Source organism: Hemitrygon akajei, chromosome 9 (genome assembly GCF_048418815.1).
Source record: "Hemitrygon akajei chromosome 9, sHemAka1.3, whole genome shotgun sequence".
Lineage (NCBI taxonomy): Eukaryota > Metazoa > Chordata > Chondrichthyes > Myliobatiformes > Dasyatidae > Hemitrygon > Hemitrygon akajei.
Genome location: NC_133132.1, coordinates 45594483 through 45611292, shown reverse-complemented (window position 1 = coordinate 45611292; position 16810 = coordinate 45594483). Strand labels below are relative to the sequence as shown.

Here is a 16810-nt window from a genome sequence, read left to right as displayed (position 1 = left end):
TAAGGAACTCATGGTTTATTTTCATTACCTAGTCCAGCACTTACTGCCCAATCCTGGCTGCTCTGGACTGAGTGGGTGACTAGGTTAAAGTGGAGTTTTATCCACTTTGCTGGGTGACTTTGGAGTCACAAGTCGGTTGGACTGGATGAAGATGGAATTTTTCCTCCTCTGTGGTGAACTTAGGTGGGTTTTTATACCGATTCAGTAGTTTTGTGGTCATTATTACTAATGATTAACTTTTTTTTAAACAAGATGGTTATAGCTGGAATTAACTCCTGCCTGAACAAAGACCTGACCGACCGCCACAACAGGCCTACAGCAGGTGCAATCTCACTGGCTCTCCACTTGGCTTTGGAGACACTGGACAACAGCAAAACATACATCAGGCTGCTGCTTATCGATTGAAGCTTAGCGTTCAACACCATCATTTCTTCATTACTGACTGAAGCTTCAAAATCTGGCTCTCTGTAATCCCTCTGCAACTGACTACTTGACATCAGTACAGATTGGTAATAACATTACCTCCCCACTAACAATCACCACAAGTGCACCTCAAGGATGTGTTCTTAGACCGCAGCTCTACTCTCGCTACACTCATGACTAAGCAAGCTCAAATACCATTTGTAAATTTGCAGATGATACTACTGTTGTTGGCGCATGGCCAAGTGGTTAAGGCGTTGATCTGAAGGTTGCTAATTCGAGCCTCAGCTGAGGCAGTGTGTTGTTCCCTTGAGCAAGGCACTAAACCACACACTGCTCTACGACGACACTGGTGTCAAGCTGTATGGGCCGTTGCCCTTCCCTTGGACAACATCGGTGGCGTGGAGAGGGGGGATTTGCAGCATAGGTCTCCCATACAACCCTGCCCTGGAAACTTTCCAAGGTGCAAATCCATGGTCTCTTGAGACTAACGGATGCCTATAAAGTCTCCAATGACAAGGAGGAGGCATACAGGAGTGAGGAAGATCAGCTGGATGAGTGGTGTCACAACAACAACCTTTCACTCAACCTCAGCAAGACCAAGGAGTTGATTGGGGACTTCAGGAAGGGGAAGTCAGGAGAGCACACACTGTGGCTCATTGAGGGGTCAGTGTTGAAAAATTGAGCAGCTTTAAATTCTTGGGTGCCAATATCCCCAAGGATCTCAGCAACACATTGATCCAATCATGAAACAGGCATGCCAGCGTTCTAATTCATCCAATCATGAAGAAGGCAGGCCAGCATTCTTCCTTTCTAATTGCATTCTAACTAGTTGCATCACAGCCTGGTATGGGGGCTGCAAGGGGCTGCACTAGGTTGTAGATTCAGGCAATTCCATCATGGAGACAACCCTCTCACCACTGAGGACGCCTTCAAAAGGTGATGCTTTAAGAAGGTGGCATCCATCATTAAGGACCCACACATCCAGGTCGTGCCCTCTTCTCCTTTTGTAATTTATAGTAATTTTAAGTCTTTGCACTATACTGTCACCATAAACAAATTTCCAGTCATATTAGATAGTGTTAATAAACCTGATTCAGAGTTTTAGTTGTAATTGCATATAATTAACTAAATTTCACATGGATTCCCTGGATATAATACCAGCTCAAGATTAGGAGCAGTGCTGGAAATACCCCTCCTTCTTTCCGTAAGGTGCTGAGCAGACCATTTGCTAGAGATCAAGCCAAGTGGTAAAAAGAGGGAAATTTCCTAATCAGAACCTAAAAATTCCAGGTAATAGAATTATGTCTGGACAAGTACAATAAACTCTTGGAACCTTGAACTCTTGGAAATGCAGAGCTAACACTAAAAGCGAATGCCTAAAATGAGTTTGTTGTTAGATTAAATGGATGTGTGACATCTTCAAATTTACATCTTTCATTGTTCTCTTGTACTTTATTTCAAGATAAAAGCTTGCTCATGATTGTACAAAGATCCAGAAAATCATGGAGTTTCACCAACGTTATTTCGAGCAACATCTAATGAAATCCAACCTTATGATCATAAAAGGCATCAATAAGAGTAATGAAGCGTCTTGCTTGAGTCTTCTTTGCTAAAGTGAGCATTGGTATGTTCCTGATGAACACGGTGTCAAAATGCTTGGCAATCTCCAGGTAGTCACTTGCTCCAAGAGGCTGCAATTTAGAAAGAGAAGCACATTACAGTATGCTTGGAATGGTGCAACTTCCATTCAGTGACATTATTTTCAGCTTTATCCTCACTACATAAGGAGATGCATTTTGTGATTGGCTTCCATCAAAAACAGGTAAGCAATAGATCATCATGGGGCCCACCAATGGCCAGGGATTATACTTCATCTGAAAGGAGGTGGAGGGTGGGGAGAGAGTGGGGTCTGGCTTCCAGCTATAACACTGTCCCAGCGTACACTTTTCTAAGCCTATCTGCTCCAATCTACATGACCTCATCAGATACAATTTTCAAACTGGTAGCAATTTTCGCTAATGTGTTTTGGACAAAAAGGTACCCCAATCCTCCAGAAAGGACCGAATATTAAGGATGAAACTCTGGGCTGCTACAAGATAAAAATCATAATACATAAGAAAGTATGCTTTTCCCTTTTTACTTGAACAGTTTTGGTTTTTAATCATTAAACTATGAAATCCGTGGGGAAAATGAGATTTTTTTTTCTGCTCGCAGATGATCTTCCCAGCAATACAACAAGATCTGACAGAACTAACCAACTGGGAATGTGTTTGAAATTCTCTAATCTCATTGAAGGCACACTCCAGAGGCAAATTCTGCATCTCAGAGACAAGAAACTTGCAAAAGAAAATCAAACTTTAAAGTACTACAGAACATTCTGGACATACAGTACTGTGCAAAAGTCATGGACACATCCAGTATATATAGCTAGGGTGCCTAAGACCTTCGCACAGTGCTATATTTTTCAACATAGAGTGAACAGCGAGTTTATAAATCTGTCGGGAGCAAAGAATGCTGGGAATGGTGAGGGGGCAGTGCCGTGGGAGGGGTGTGGGACAGGTGGTAGAGAAGGAGCTGCAGGGCTGGGGGAGAGTGGTATGGGTGCAGACACATCCAGCCCTGAGACACCAGGCAAGGTAATTTGATTCCAAACAATTGGTTTACTGATCATTACAGAATTTCTCTCTGGTGGTCCCCACTCCCTCTCCTCTCCCTTCCCCTTTTCCCAACCATGATTTCCCTCTCTCTGTCCCCTTCCCACTCTCAGTCCACAAGAGACAAATTTCAGAATCAATTTTATCAGCTTTCACATATACCATGAAATTGGTTTTGTTTTTGTGGAAGCAGTACAGTGTAATATATAAAATTACTACAGTACTGTGCAAAAGCCTTATGCACCATAGCTATATATATGTGCCTAAAAGACTTCTGCACAATACTGTACTTAGTGAGACAGGCACAAATATGGAGAGGAATGATAAATTACAGGCATATTCCTTCATCAGAATGAGTTTTCATTTTTAATGCTGGAAATCTGGCTCTTGTTTCAGTAGTGAGGGAAGGATGCCGATTTGGCCATGGTTGATGTATACATAGCCATATCATGAGATCAGGCAAGGTGATACAATGGATGAAGAAAAAAGGCTGGCAACTGGTAGGCAAAAAAATGGGTTCATGGAGAATTGAGTGAATGTGGAACTGGTGGGTAGGGCTTTAGTGTTTATAACTGTGCAGTGGGATCCAATGAGGTGGGAAGATGAAACTAGGAGACACAGTAACCTTGCAATGAGGATGCTATCAACCTTTACTATCCAAAACCCAACGCAAGTCTTGCCAAAACTATCTTCAACAGGATGGTACTTTAAAAATACCGGCTTGTAGCTAATTTTGGTATTCCTATCAAACTCCGGGAATAGTATTAGTTTTATTAGTATTAGGGCAAATTTAGTTTAAAATCACCAAAACAGGCCAGGATTTCCTTACAACATGTGAAATTACGGTTCAGTGAAACATCTTGGTCCTGTATAATCAACACATATAACAGAAGAAGTTTTAATTAACAGGTTTTACAACACTGATTTAGCATAAATGAGTTGAAGTCACTCTTCAGTTTTTGAAGATGGGTCTTTCACAAAGCAATTAAATAAAACAGCCTTCAGGACATGAGAGTGGGGCAATGAGGGCAATTTACAGATGATGAATTTATTTTGTTTTGCATTCAGTAGTCTGGAGTAACCCTGCCTACCACTTTAATTCCCCATCTTGCACCCACTACGGCCTATTTGTCTCTGGCCTCTTACAGTGTTACAACAAAACCCACTGCAAGTTTGATGAACAACAACTCTTTGCCCATCCTCGCACACCGAGCCGACCAGTCTCAATTACGAATACTGCAACTTGAGGTAATTTGCTCTTTTTGGCTGTATCAGAACTGGCCATTTCTGTCTGTCATCCATGTGGGCGCAGTTTTTTTTATTCTATTTGAACAGCTGGCTTGCTACCCTCTGCCAGATACACAGGTAAACAAGCTTAGCATACTGGTGTTTGTCTCCATTAAGCCATTTGGACCCAATCTATCAAACATATTCAATAGTTCCATTTAATATCAGAGAATTATACAATATACAACCTGAAATTCTCATTCTGTTCATTGAAATTCTCAATATTCCCTTTGCTCTTCACTCATACTGAAAACCACATGGGTTTCCTCCTACATTCCAAAAATGTACGAGTTAGGGTTAGTAGGTTGTTGGCACCCGAAGTACAGCAACACTTATGAGCTTCCCCCAGCACACCCTCGACACAAACAATGCATTTCACTGTATGTTTTGACGTTTCAATGTATGTAAACAATAAGGCTGATCTTTAAAACTTGCTTGTTTTCTCTCTTTCCCAGTTCTAATGAAGGGTCCTGGAATCTGAAACATTAACTGCTTCTTGTTCAGTTAACCAGTTTCCTGACTACTAAGTTGTTCCAGTTTTGTGCTAGATTTCCAGATACTAAAGCTTTTAAATTTTCTTTTGACGTACGTTTCTATATATCCTTAAATCTGCCATTTGAGCCTGATAATTTGTAGTGTACACAGTTATCATTAGACTTTTGTACCATTATCCAGTAACTTAGAGATAGCAAATATATCAAGTGAGCCGATCTGTTGCATTTTATGGCATTTGGTAATTACTTCACATCAGCATAACTAGTGAGCAGATGATTGACTCCATGAATACACTTAACTGGTGCCACTTTGTTGCCATAACAAAACTGGAAACTCAGTAGTCAAGTAGAATCTGCAGAAGGAGAAACAGTCCACAATTTGGATTCCATGAGCCTTCATTAGAACTGGGAAACTGTTAAATACTCCATCACAGTGCATAACTTATATGCAGTACCGGACACTCAAACTTTCAGATGTTAAAGATGTTAAAGACCTTATAAGGTGTTCCAGAATATAGAGACACAACAAAATTGCAGATGTTGGGAGTCTGGAGCAATAAAAAATCTGCTAAGAGAACTCAGCAGATCAACCAGCATCTGTGGTGGGAAATTATCAATGTTTCAGTTCTGATTTGGGACTTTGATAAATACACTGACGATCCCTTTCCCTCCCACAGATGCTGCTTGCTCCGCTCAGTTCTTCCAGCAGGTTGTTTGTTACTCCATAATATGCCTTCTTTCTGTACTTGTATTTTCTCAAATAATATTTATTAAACAACAAGCCTCTTAAGTACACTACACAAACTCAAGACCAATACAGATCACTGGAGCTGCAGGGAAACAGAGATCGCTTGTCAGTTATAAGATGAAAAAAAAAATCTACTGAATCGCCGGAAAAGCAATAAAAAGAGGAATAACTCACAAAGCTTTAAATGCTGTTCTTACTATGGATAAAAGGTTGCTTTCTTTACAATGCCAGCACGTGAAAATAGAAACATACAATGCAACAGCTTTGGCTTTTCATCTTCAGCCCACTTCAGTTGGGATGGCAGAGTCATTCCTTTGTTCCTTGCCGATAGCTGCTTTATTTATTTTGCAGAAATCCACCAGAGTGGAATGATTTACTGCATGCTCCAGGAGCATCATCTCAGTTTCAGGATTATTATTTTCCTACGCTGAACAGATTCTGCCCTGCTCAGTAGGAAGTTGAACCTTTTGTTTGACTGCATTAGCTATTCTAGGCAGAGAGATGCTGTGGGGTTTTATATACACAAAGTGCACCATTCTGTAGGTGCTTTGAAATCAGCCGCATCAGATTTCCAGCAATCTGGTTACTTAGTAATCTTACAAAATACACAGGGAAATTGGGAAGTAAGATGACAGAAAAAAACCCCAGCCTATCCAATCACAAACAAGCGAAAATATGCAGATGCTGGAAATCCAAGCAACACACACAAAATGTTGGAGGAACTCAGAAGGCCGGATAGCATCTATGGAAAAAAAGTACAGTTAATGTTTCGAGCCGAAATCCTTCGGCAGGACTGGAGAAGAAAAGCTGAGGAGTAGATTTAAAAGGTGGGAGGGACAGGAGAGAGAGGCGCCAGGTCATAGGTGAAATCTGAAGGGGGAAGGATAAAGTAAAGAGCTGGGAAGTTGATTGGTGAAAGAGACAGAAGGGCATGTAAGAAAGAAAAGGGGGAGGAGCACCAGAGGGAGGCGATGGGCAGGTAAGGAGAAGGAAAAGGGGTGGGAAATGGTGAAGGAAAGGGGCATCATTATCGGAAGTTCGAGAAATTGATGTTCATGCCATCAGGTTGGAAGCTACCCAGGCAAAATGTAAGGTGTTGTTCCTCCAACCTAAATGTCACCTCATCACAACAGTGGAGGAGGCCATGGATAAACCTATTGAAATGGAAATGGGAAGTGGAATTAAAATAGGGAGCAAGTGGGAATGAAAGGGACCTTTTCTGGTTGGCTGCCAGTTACTGGTGGTGTTCCTCAGGGGTTAGTATTGCGACTGCTACTTTTCATGTTGTTTGTCAGTGATTTAGATAATGGAATTGATGGCTTTGTGGCAAAGCTTGCAGATGGTACAAATATAGGTGGAGATGTAGGTAGAGCTGAGAAAGCAATGCGATTGTAGAAGGACTTCAACAAATCGGAAGAATGGGCAAAAACGGGACAGATGGAATACAGTGCTGGGAAATGTATAATAAGGCATTTTGGTAGAAGAAATAAAAGTGCAGACTATGATTTAAATAGGGAGAAAATTCAAACATCAGAGGTGCAAAGGGACTTAGCCTTTGTGCAAGACTCCCAGAAGGTTAATTTGCAGGTCGAGTCTGTGGTAAAGAAAGCAAATGCAATGTTGGCATTCATTTCAAGGGCAATAGAATATAAAAGCAAGAAGATAAGGCAGAGGCTTTATAAGACACTAGTCAGGCTGCACTTGGAGCATTGTCAACAGTTGTGGGCCCCATATCTCAGAAAGGATGGTGGAAATTCCCAAGAATTATGTGCTGGATGTGGAGGCTGGTGAGGTGGCAGGTGAGGACAAGAGGAACCCTCTCTCTGATAGGGTGGTGGGAGGATGGGGTAATAGCAGATGTGTGTGAAATGGAAGAGATGCAGGTGAGGGCAGTGTTGATGGTGGAGGAAGGGAAGCCCCGTTCTTTGGAAAAGGAAGACATCTCCTTCATTCTGGAATGAAAAGCCTCATCCTGAGAGCAGATGTCCTTATACAAATCAATCCTCCATCAGGAAGGCCTCAAAGCTCTCCTTCACCAAACAATGTCCCAGCTTTTTACTTCACCCCTCCCCCTTCAGGTTTCACCTATCACCTGTTGTTTCTCTCTTCTCTCTCCCCACCTTTTAAATCCACTCCTCAGATTTTTTTTCAGTCCTGCTGAAGGGGTTTCGGCCCGAAATGTCGACTGTACTCTTTTCCATAGATGCTGCCTAGCCTGCTGAGTTCATCCAGCATTTTTGTGTGTGTTGACCAGCCTATCCAGTCTTCTTTATAATTGAAGCCCTCCAACTCCTGTTATAACATGCTTGTGAATCTAGGTGACCAGAACTGCACATACTGCTCCAAGTATTTTGTACAATTTAACATGTTCTGACTCTTGTACTCAGTGCCCAATAGATGAAGGTACGGGTGCCAAACACCACCTTCATATTGGTGCTGCATTTCCCATAGAGCTGGCCAGTTCAGTGCCACTCTATCAACACCCAGTCAAATAGATACTAATCCAAATGCTGAAAACATCCAAGTAAGGCTGAATCTGAAGAGAGAGAAATGGCTAACATTTTTCATTTTAAAATTTTACGGTTGAAAGCTTTTCATCAAAAATGTTCTAATAAAGAAATCATCAAGCCATATCAAACTGTTGATTGTATTTCTGTCTTGCTCAGTATTTCCAAGATTTTGGGTTTCTTCTTGAAATTCCAGGATCTGCGGTATTTATTTTTCAAGTATACATTATGTTTGCCCCGTGTTTTGACAATCAGACGCCAGGAGCCCTGTAGCTATCATCAACAGGAGAATGACAAGAAGCTGATGAAGGGCCATTCCCTTTTCTCCTTAGAATCAGTGACTACACTTACATTATCAATTTGAAAATCCCCAAAACAGAAATAAGATTTACATTATTAAACCAATGACTTCCAGCATCATTAAAACAGAAAATGCTGGAAATAGTCAGTAGATCAAACATCACAAAACAAAAACAATTATAATTTCTGGTTGATAGCCTTTCCTTAAAACTGTTCTAATAGAATAGAGAACAATACAGCATTTGTGAAGCCACTCAACCCACAATGTGGTGCGAATCTTGATGCCAATTTATACTAAAAGATCTCTTCCTGTGTATCATCCATAACCTTCCATTTCCCTCATGTAACTAAAAGCCTCTTAAATTCCACCAAGCTGCTTGCTTCCTCTCCTACCCCAGGCAACCTATTCCAGGCACCCATCACTCTCTGTTTAAAATTACTTGCTGCTCACATTGCTTCAATTGCTTAAAGGAAGGAACTTCCTTCCTTTATATGTAAAAGCCTGTCCCATTTCTATGTTTGTACTCTGGGGAAAAGATTCTGACTGTCTACGCCATCTCTCCATCTCTCATAATTTTTAAAAACCTCTATCAGGTCTCCCATCAGCATCTGAAGCTCTAGGGAGAACAAACCAAGTTTATCCAAACTTTCCTTCTTGATCATACTCTCTAATCCAGGTAAACCTCTTCGGCACCTTCTCTATATCCTTCCTATAACAGGCCGACCAGGACTGCATGCAATACTCCAACAGCAGTGTGACTGAAGTTTTATTTCGCTGCAGCATAGCTTTCTTACCCTTAAACAAAATACTCCTTCCAATGAAGACAAACATATCATACAACTTCCTTATCAACTTGAACACCAATGTTGCCTCTTTAACTAAACTATGGACCTAGAACCCAAGATCCCTTTGTACCTCAATGCTAATAAGGGGTCTACCATTAAGTTAAGTTTAATTTTACTGCCATCTGACTGTACATACATACAACCAAATGAAACAACGTACCTTTGGACCATGGTGCACCAATGCATATATCACACACAGCACATAAAACAAAATATTACTGCAATTAAGTTAATAAAATATAATTCAAAATGGATGTGAAATGCGCAGCACAGGTTATCAGTACGGCTGTTCTAGTTACGAGACTTCGATGGTTATTCAATACTCGCAGAGCCTGAGGGGAAGAAGCTGTTATCCAGTCTGGTAGTCCAAGTGCTGATGCTCTTGTACCTCATTTCTGACTGTAGTGGGTCAAAGATTGTGAGATGGGTGGTTGGGATCCTCAACAATACTTCAGTCCCTTCATATACCACACTCCCAGTAAGTGTTGCAAATAGGTGGGGAGGGTGACCCCAGTGATCCCCTTGATGGTTTTTACTATCCTCTGAAGGGTCCTGTGGCCCGCCGCCTTGCAACTTCTGTACCTCACAATGATGCAGCTGGACAGGTCATTCTCAATGGCACTCCTGTAGAAAACCGTTAGAAGGGGGTTTGCACACCTCAGTCTCCTCAGAAAGTGTAGACACTGCTGTGCCATCTTGACCAATGAGGAGGTGCTGTGGGTCCAGGTTAGATTGTCTGTTTTGCACATACCGAGGAACTCTGTGCTCTTCACTCTCTCCACAACAGAGGTGTTGCTGTGCAACGCAGTCATCAACCCGCCTCAAGTCCACAATCACCTCTTTTGTCTTGTCCACGTTGAGACTCGGATTATTGTTCATACACCATTCGACAAGCCTCTGAACCTCCTCCCTATGTAACACCCAAGTCTCTGTAATGGTTACAATGTTGTAGTTTCATGTACCATGAAACATACTGAGTTCTTCACCCTTGTTCCTCATACTTCTCCCCTTAGACACATTTCAAAAAACTGTACGCATGCCCTATCCACTGCCTACTTACAGTCCCTCTACACACTGCACCTACTTTTATACCAACTGCTCCATCAACTGCTGGACTCATCAGAAACAACGATGAGACAGCCTACAGAGAGGAGGTGGAGAACTCGAGGCCTGGTGCCAAGCAAATAATCTCTTTCTCAATGTCAACAAAACAAGGGACATCGTTATCAATTTCATGAGAACTTGCACCAGCCACACCCCTCTTTACATCGGTGGCACGGCAGTAGAAACTGTGAACTGTTTCAAGCTCTTGGGAGTGCACATCTCACTCAACCTCTCGTAGTCGCAGAACACATCCTACACAGACAAGAAAGATCATTAGCCCGTCTTCTTTCTGAGGAGGTTGAAGAGAGCTGGGCTTTGCACATCCAGTACTCATGACCTTCTACAGATGTGCAGTAGAGAGCATCCTAACAAGCTGCATCACAGCTCGGTACAGAAACTGCACTGTGTCAGACAGGGAAGGCTCTACAACGGGTGGTCAAAACTGCCCAAAGCACTGGCTCCAGCTTACCTGCCATCAAGGACATGTATGCAGAAAGATGCTGGAAAAGGGCCAGTAACATCATAAAGGATTCACACATCCTGCTCGTGGACCGTCTGTCCCACTCCCATGTAGCATTTACACCAGGAACACCAGCCTCTAAAACAGTTACTTTCCCCAAGCAGTAAGGGTGGCCAACACGTCCACCCTCTAACCCATCCCACCACCACTACTATATTGTTTCCTGTCAGTCACCTCATGTACATTCAAACAATCAATGTACATAAGCTATCTTATGCATTTATATTTATTGTTTTTTTTTTAAACATTGTGTTCTTTATCTGATTATATTTTTATTGTGCTGCATCAGGTCCAGCGTAATAAGTTTGTTCTCCTTTACACTTCTGTACTGGAAATTATATTAAACAATCTTGGATCTTGAATCTGACCTACCCCCCCTGCTAACCTAGTTTAAAGCTCAGCAAACCTGCCGGCAAGGACGTTGGTCCCCCTCGAGTTCAGGTGTGACCCATCACTTTCGTGCAGGTCATACCTTCCCCAGAAGATACTGTACCCCAATGATCCTCAAATCTGAAACCCTGCCACCTACATCAGTTCTTCAGTCACACATTCATCTGTCAAATCATCGTATTCTTATCCTCAGTGGTATGTGGCACAGGTAGCAATCAGTACCACTCTGGAGGTCCTTTCTGGCTCCCTACAGTCCCTTTCCCTAGGAATGTCTAGACACGGTAGGACTTTATTCACTGGAGAATAGGAGGATGAGGGGTGGCTTTACCGAGGTTTATTTCATGAACGCAATACATATACAGGATGAATGCACGTAATCTTTCTCCCAGGGAAAGGGAATAAAAAATTACAGGTTTAAGGTGAGGGAGAAAAATTTAACCAGAACCTCCTAAGGGGCAAGTTATTCACAAAAAAGGTGTTGCACTTCTGGAAATGATCTACCAGAGGAAGTGGTCGAGGCAAATACATTGACGACATTTAAAAGACACTTGGACAAGTACATGATAGGGAAGGTTTAGAGGAACATGAGCCAAATGTGGACAAACAGGACAAGCTTAAATCTTGGTCAGCATGGAGACACTGAGCCCAAGGACCCGTTACCATGCTCGGTGATGACATGATTTTTTATTTGCGCCTTAGCTCTATCCTCCTTTCATGGTAGTACTTCATTTTCCTCTAAATAAATGTTTCCATAATATTATATTTTCCAATTTATTCCCCCTCCTTTAAATAAAAATGACATCCTTTTGAGAGCCCTACTCACACAGACTACAGCCAGGTCTACTGGGGAGAGACTGGTGCTGAACTGACACATAAAGGCAGCACATTGCCACTCAAAAGTCAGCAAAAGTACGGCTATGGAAATTTGGCTGTGCATGTACAGTGATTACCATTTCTTGCCAATGACTCCAAGCAATTAAGTATTAGGGAAGAATGAACAGGTAACAATACCAGCAACACATGGTGGTGGAACGATGCCCTCCCCTACATCTCTTCCATTTCATGCACATCTGACCACACCCCATCCTCCTGCCACCCCACCAGGGATAGGGTTCCCTCTTGTCCTCACCTACCACCCCAGTAGCCTCTGCATCCAACACATAATTCTCCGTAACTTCCACAATCTCCAATGGGATCCCACCACCAAGCACAGCCTTCCCTACCCCCTTACTATCTGCTTTCCACAGGGATCATTCCCTATTCGACTCCCTTGTCCATTCATCCCTCCCCACGGATCTCCCTCCTGGTACTTAACCTTGCAAGCGGAACAAATGCCATACCTGCCCCTACAAGTCAAGTCACTTTTATTGTCATTTCGACCATAACAGCTGGTATAGTACATAGTAAAAATGAGACAACAGTTTTTCAGGACCATGGTGTTACATGACACATTACAAAAACTAGACTGAACTACGTAAAAAAAACAAGAGAAAAAAAAACACATGACAACTACACTAGACTACAGACCTACCCAGGACTGCATAAAGTGCACAAAAGAGTGCAGGCATTACAATAAATAATAAACAGGACAATAGGGCAACCCTCGCTACCGTTCAGAGCCCTAAACAGTCCTTCCTGGTGAGGTGACACTTCACCTGTGAGTCTGTTGTGATCATCTACTGTACCTGGTGCTTCCTGTATATCAGTGAGGCGCGACATAGATTGGGAGACCGCTTTGCCAAGCACCTAAACTCCATCTGCCAGAAAAAGCAGGATCTCCTGGTGGTCACCCATTTCAATTTCTATATCCCATTCCCATATGTCAGACCATGGCCTCCGCTACTGTCGTGATGAGGCCACGCTCACGTTGGAAGTGCAACACCTTATATTTGGTCTGGCTAACCCCAAGATGATGGCATGAACATCAATTTCTTGAACTTCCAGTAACTGCCCATCCACCCCTTCACCATTCCCTTTCCCATTTCCCTCTCACCTCCCTCTGGTGCTTCGCCATCTTCCCTTTCTTCCATGGTCTTCTACCCTCTCCTATCAGATTCCCCCTTCTCCAGCCCTTTATCTCTTTCACCTATCAACTTCCCAGCTCTTTACTTCACCCCTCTCCCTCTCCCTCTCCTGGATTTACCTATTACCTACCACCTTGTACTTCTTCCTCCACTCCCTTCCACTTTCTTGCTCTAACTTATCATCTTTTTTTCCAGTCCCGATGAAGACTCTCGGCCGGAAATGTCCACTGTTTACTCTTTTCCATAGATGTTGCCTGGCCTGCTGAGTTCCTCCAGCATTGTGCGTGTGTTGCTTGGATTTCCAGCTTCTGCAGATTTTCTTACCCTTGTGGTAACAATACCACCTCCAAATACAGCACACACTCCCACTAAACCCTTCTGCCTGTCAATGGAGCTATAGTATAGCTTCCTCGTTGGGCCCTTGCTTGTTTAACACCTAAAAATGAGTTGAAGTGTGTAATGACAGGTCAAAGATGGCTGGAAATTACTTCAACTTGAACAAACTACTAAATGGAAAGGAATTACTGAACATACCCAACCTCTCTGCTTTTCAGTCTGTAATGACATTCTCAAGGCTCACTTCAATGAACGACCTTTGGCAGCATTCCCCACAGGTTTCTGATTCCAACTCACAGACTTCCGTTGATACCCTTGCCCCCCCCTTACCCCCATCCCTATTATTTTAGTCTGGTTCTCGTTCTCTCTCTTTTTTCCCCCCTCACTATTATCTCCCCCCAGCCCTACCTTTCTTTTTTTATTTCCCATAATTCTCCACCTTCCCCCTAGCCCATTTCCCTCCAGCCTATCACTTCCTAGCTCTCTACTTTATCCCTCCCCCTACTTCTTATCCCCCCTCGACCATCCCATGTTACTTCACTCCCAATGAAGGGTTTCGGCCCGAAACATCGTCACTACCTCCTCCCACAGATGCTGTCTGGCCTGCTGAGTTCTGCCAGCATTTTGTGTTTTTATTAGGTTTCTGATTTGTTCATTTTTGATAGAAAACTGATAGATATGTGAATGCAAGCCAATCACGTCATAGGAAATGTCCTGATGAAGGGTCTCGGCCCGAAACGTTGACTGTGCTTCTCCCTATAGATGCTGCCTGGCCTGCTGCGTTCCACCAGCATTTGGTGTGTGTTGACGGGAAATGAGTGTTTTATTGCATTGGAATCTGTAAAAACCATTTTGAAATCAAACAAGTGGTGATGAATATAATATCTGTCTACTTCTTGCTACCTCATAAAGCAGCCAGCACATCAAGGACCTCACCCACCACAGACGTTCACTCTTCCCCCCTCCTCTATCAGGTAAAAGATACAAAAGCCTGATAGCACGTCCCATCAGGCTCAAGGGCAGCTTCTGCCCTTCTCTTATAAGACAAGAGAAATGGTTCCCTAGTACAATAAGGTGCAATCTTGACCTCACAATCCACATTGTTACAGACCCGCACCTGACCGTTAACCGGCACTGCTTTTTCTCTGTAACTGTAACACTTTATTCTGCATTCTGTTATCCTTTTACCTTGTTCTACCTCGCTGCACTGTGTAATGATTTGATCTGTATGAACAATATGCAAGGCATGCTTTTCACTGTACCTGAGCACGTGGCAATAATAATCCAATCCCAATCCTTTAAGGGTTCAGAGTTTCATTTTCTTCTTTGACATTTCCAATAGCTTCCAACACACATAAACCACCTTCGGTGTATTGTTTCCAACATACAGATGGCACGGTAGCATAGTGGTTAGGCTAATACTTTGCAGAACTGGTTGCAGGGTTCAGTTTCCACCGCTGTAAGGAATTTGTACGTTCTCCCCGTAAGTTCCCTCTGGTTGCTCTGGTTTCCTCCCACATTCAAAAGACATACGTTAGTAAGTTGTGGGCATGCTCTGTTGCCACTGGAAGCAGGACGGCACTTGCCAGCTGATAGTGTTACTCATTGAAGCCAATGATTCATTTCACTGTAAGGTGGCATACAAAAGTTTGGGCACCCCGGTCAAAATTTCTGTTACTGTGAATAGTTAAGTAAGTAGACGATGAACTGATCTCTAAAAGTCATAAAGTTAAAGATGAAACATTCTTTTCAACATTTTAAGCAAGATTAGTATATTATTTTTGTTTTCTACAATTTTAGAGTGAAAAAAAGGAAAGGAGCACCATGCAAAAGTTTGGGCACCACAAGAGATCTGAACTCTCAGATAACTTTCACCAAGGTCTCAGACCTTAATTAGCTTATTAGCGCTATGGCTTGTTCACAATCATTGTTAGGAAAGGCCAGGTGATGCAAATTTCAAAGCTTTGTAAATACCCTGACTCCTCAAATCTTGTCCCAACAATCAGCAGCCATGGGCTCCTCTAAGCAGCTGCCTAGCACTCTGAAAATTAAAATAAATGATGCCCACAAAGCAGGAGAAGGCTATAAGAAGATAGCAAAGCGTTTTCAGGTAGCCGTTTCCTCAGTTTGTAATGTAATGAATAAATGGTAGTTAACAGGAACGGTGGAGGTCAAGATAATGTCTGGTAGATCAAGAAAACTTTCTGAGACAACTGCTCGTAGGATTGTGAGAAAGGCAAATTAAAACCCCCATTTGACTGCAAAAGATCTTCAGGAAGATTTAGCAGATTCTGGAGTGGTGGTGCACTGCTCTACTATGCAGTGACACCTGCACAAATATGACCTTCATGGAAGAGTCATCAGAAGAAAACCTTTCCTGCATCCTCACCACAAAATTCAGTGTCAGAAGTTTGCAAAGGAACATCCAAACGAGCCTGATGCATTTCGGAAACAAGTCTTGTGGACTGATGAAGTTAAAATAGAACTTTTTGACCGCAATGAGCAAAGGTATGTTTGGAGAAAAAAGGGTGCAGAATTTCATGAAAAGAACACCTCTTCAACTGTTAAGCATGGGGTGGATAGATCATGCTTTGGGCTTGTGTTGCAGCCAGTGGCACAGGGAACATTTCACTGGTCGAGGGAAGAATGAATTCAATTAAATACCTTCAAATTCTGGAAGCAGACATCTCACTGTTTGTAAAAAAGCTGAAGATGAAAAGAGGATGGCTTCTACAACAGGATAATGATCCTAAACACACCTCAGAATCCACAATGAACTACCTCAAGAGGTGCAAGCTGAAGGTTTTGCCATGGCCCTCACAGACCCCTGACCTAAACATCATCAAAAATCTGTGGATAGACCTCAAAAGAGCAGTGCATGCAAGACAGCCCAAGAATCTCACAGAACTAGAAGCCTTTTGCAAGGAAGAATGGGCGAAAACCCCCCAAACAAGAATTGAAAGACTCTTAGCTGGCTACAGAAAGCCTTCACAAGCTGTGATTCTTGCCAAAGGGAGTGTTACTAAGTACTGACCATGCAGGGTGCCCAAACTTTTGCTTTGGGCCCTTTTCCTTTTTTGTTATTTTGAAACTGTAAAAGATGGAAATAAGAAAAAGTAATCTTGCTTAAAATATTAAAGAAATGTGTCATCTTTAACTTTATGCCTTTTAGAAATC

The 16810-nt window shown here is 42.5% G+C and overlaps 1 protein-coding gene across 1 annotated transcript in view; it reads right to left on the bottom strand.

Annotated features, from left to right (window-relative positions):
- Nucleotides 1–16810, bottom strand: part of afg1lb (AFG1 like ATPase b) — a 140318-nt gene that overhangs the window by 8135 nt on the left and 115373 nt on the right. Inside the window, exon 11 of the mRNA XM_073055880.1 lies at nucleotides 1974–2114. Coding sequence (XP_072911981.1) covers nucleotides 1974–2114 — 141 coding nt within the window. The remainder of the gene's footprint in view (nucleotides 1–1973; nucleotides 2115–16810) is intronic.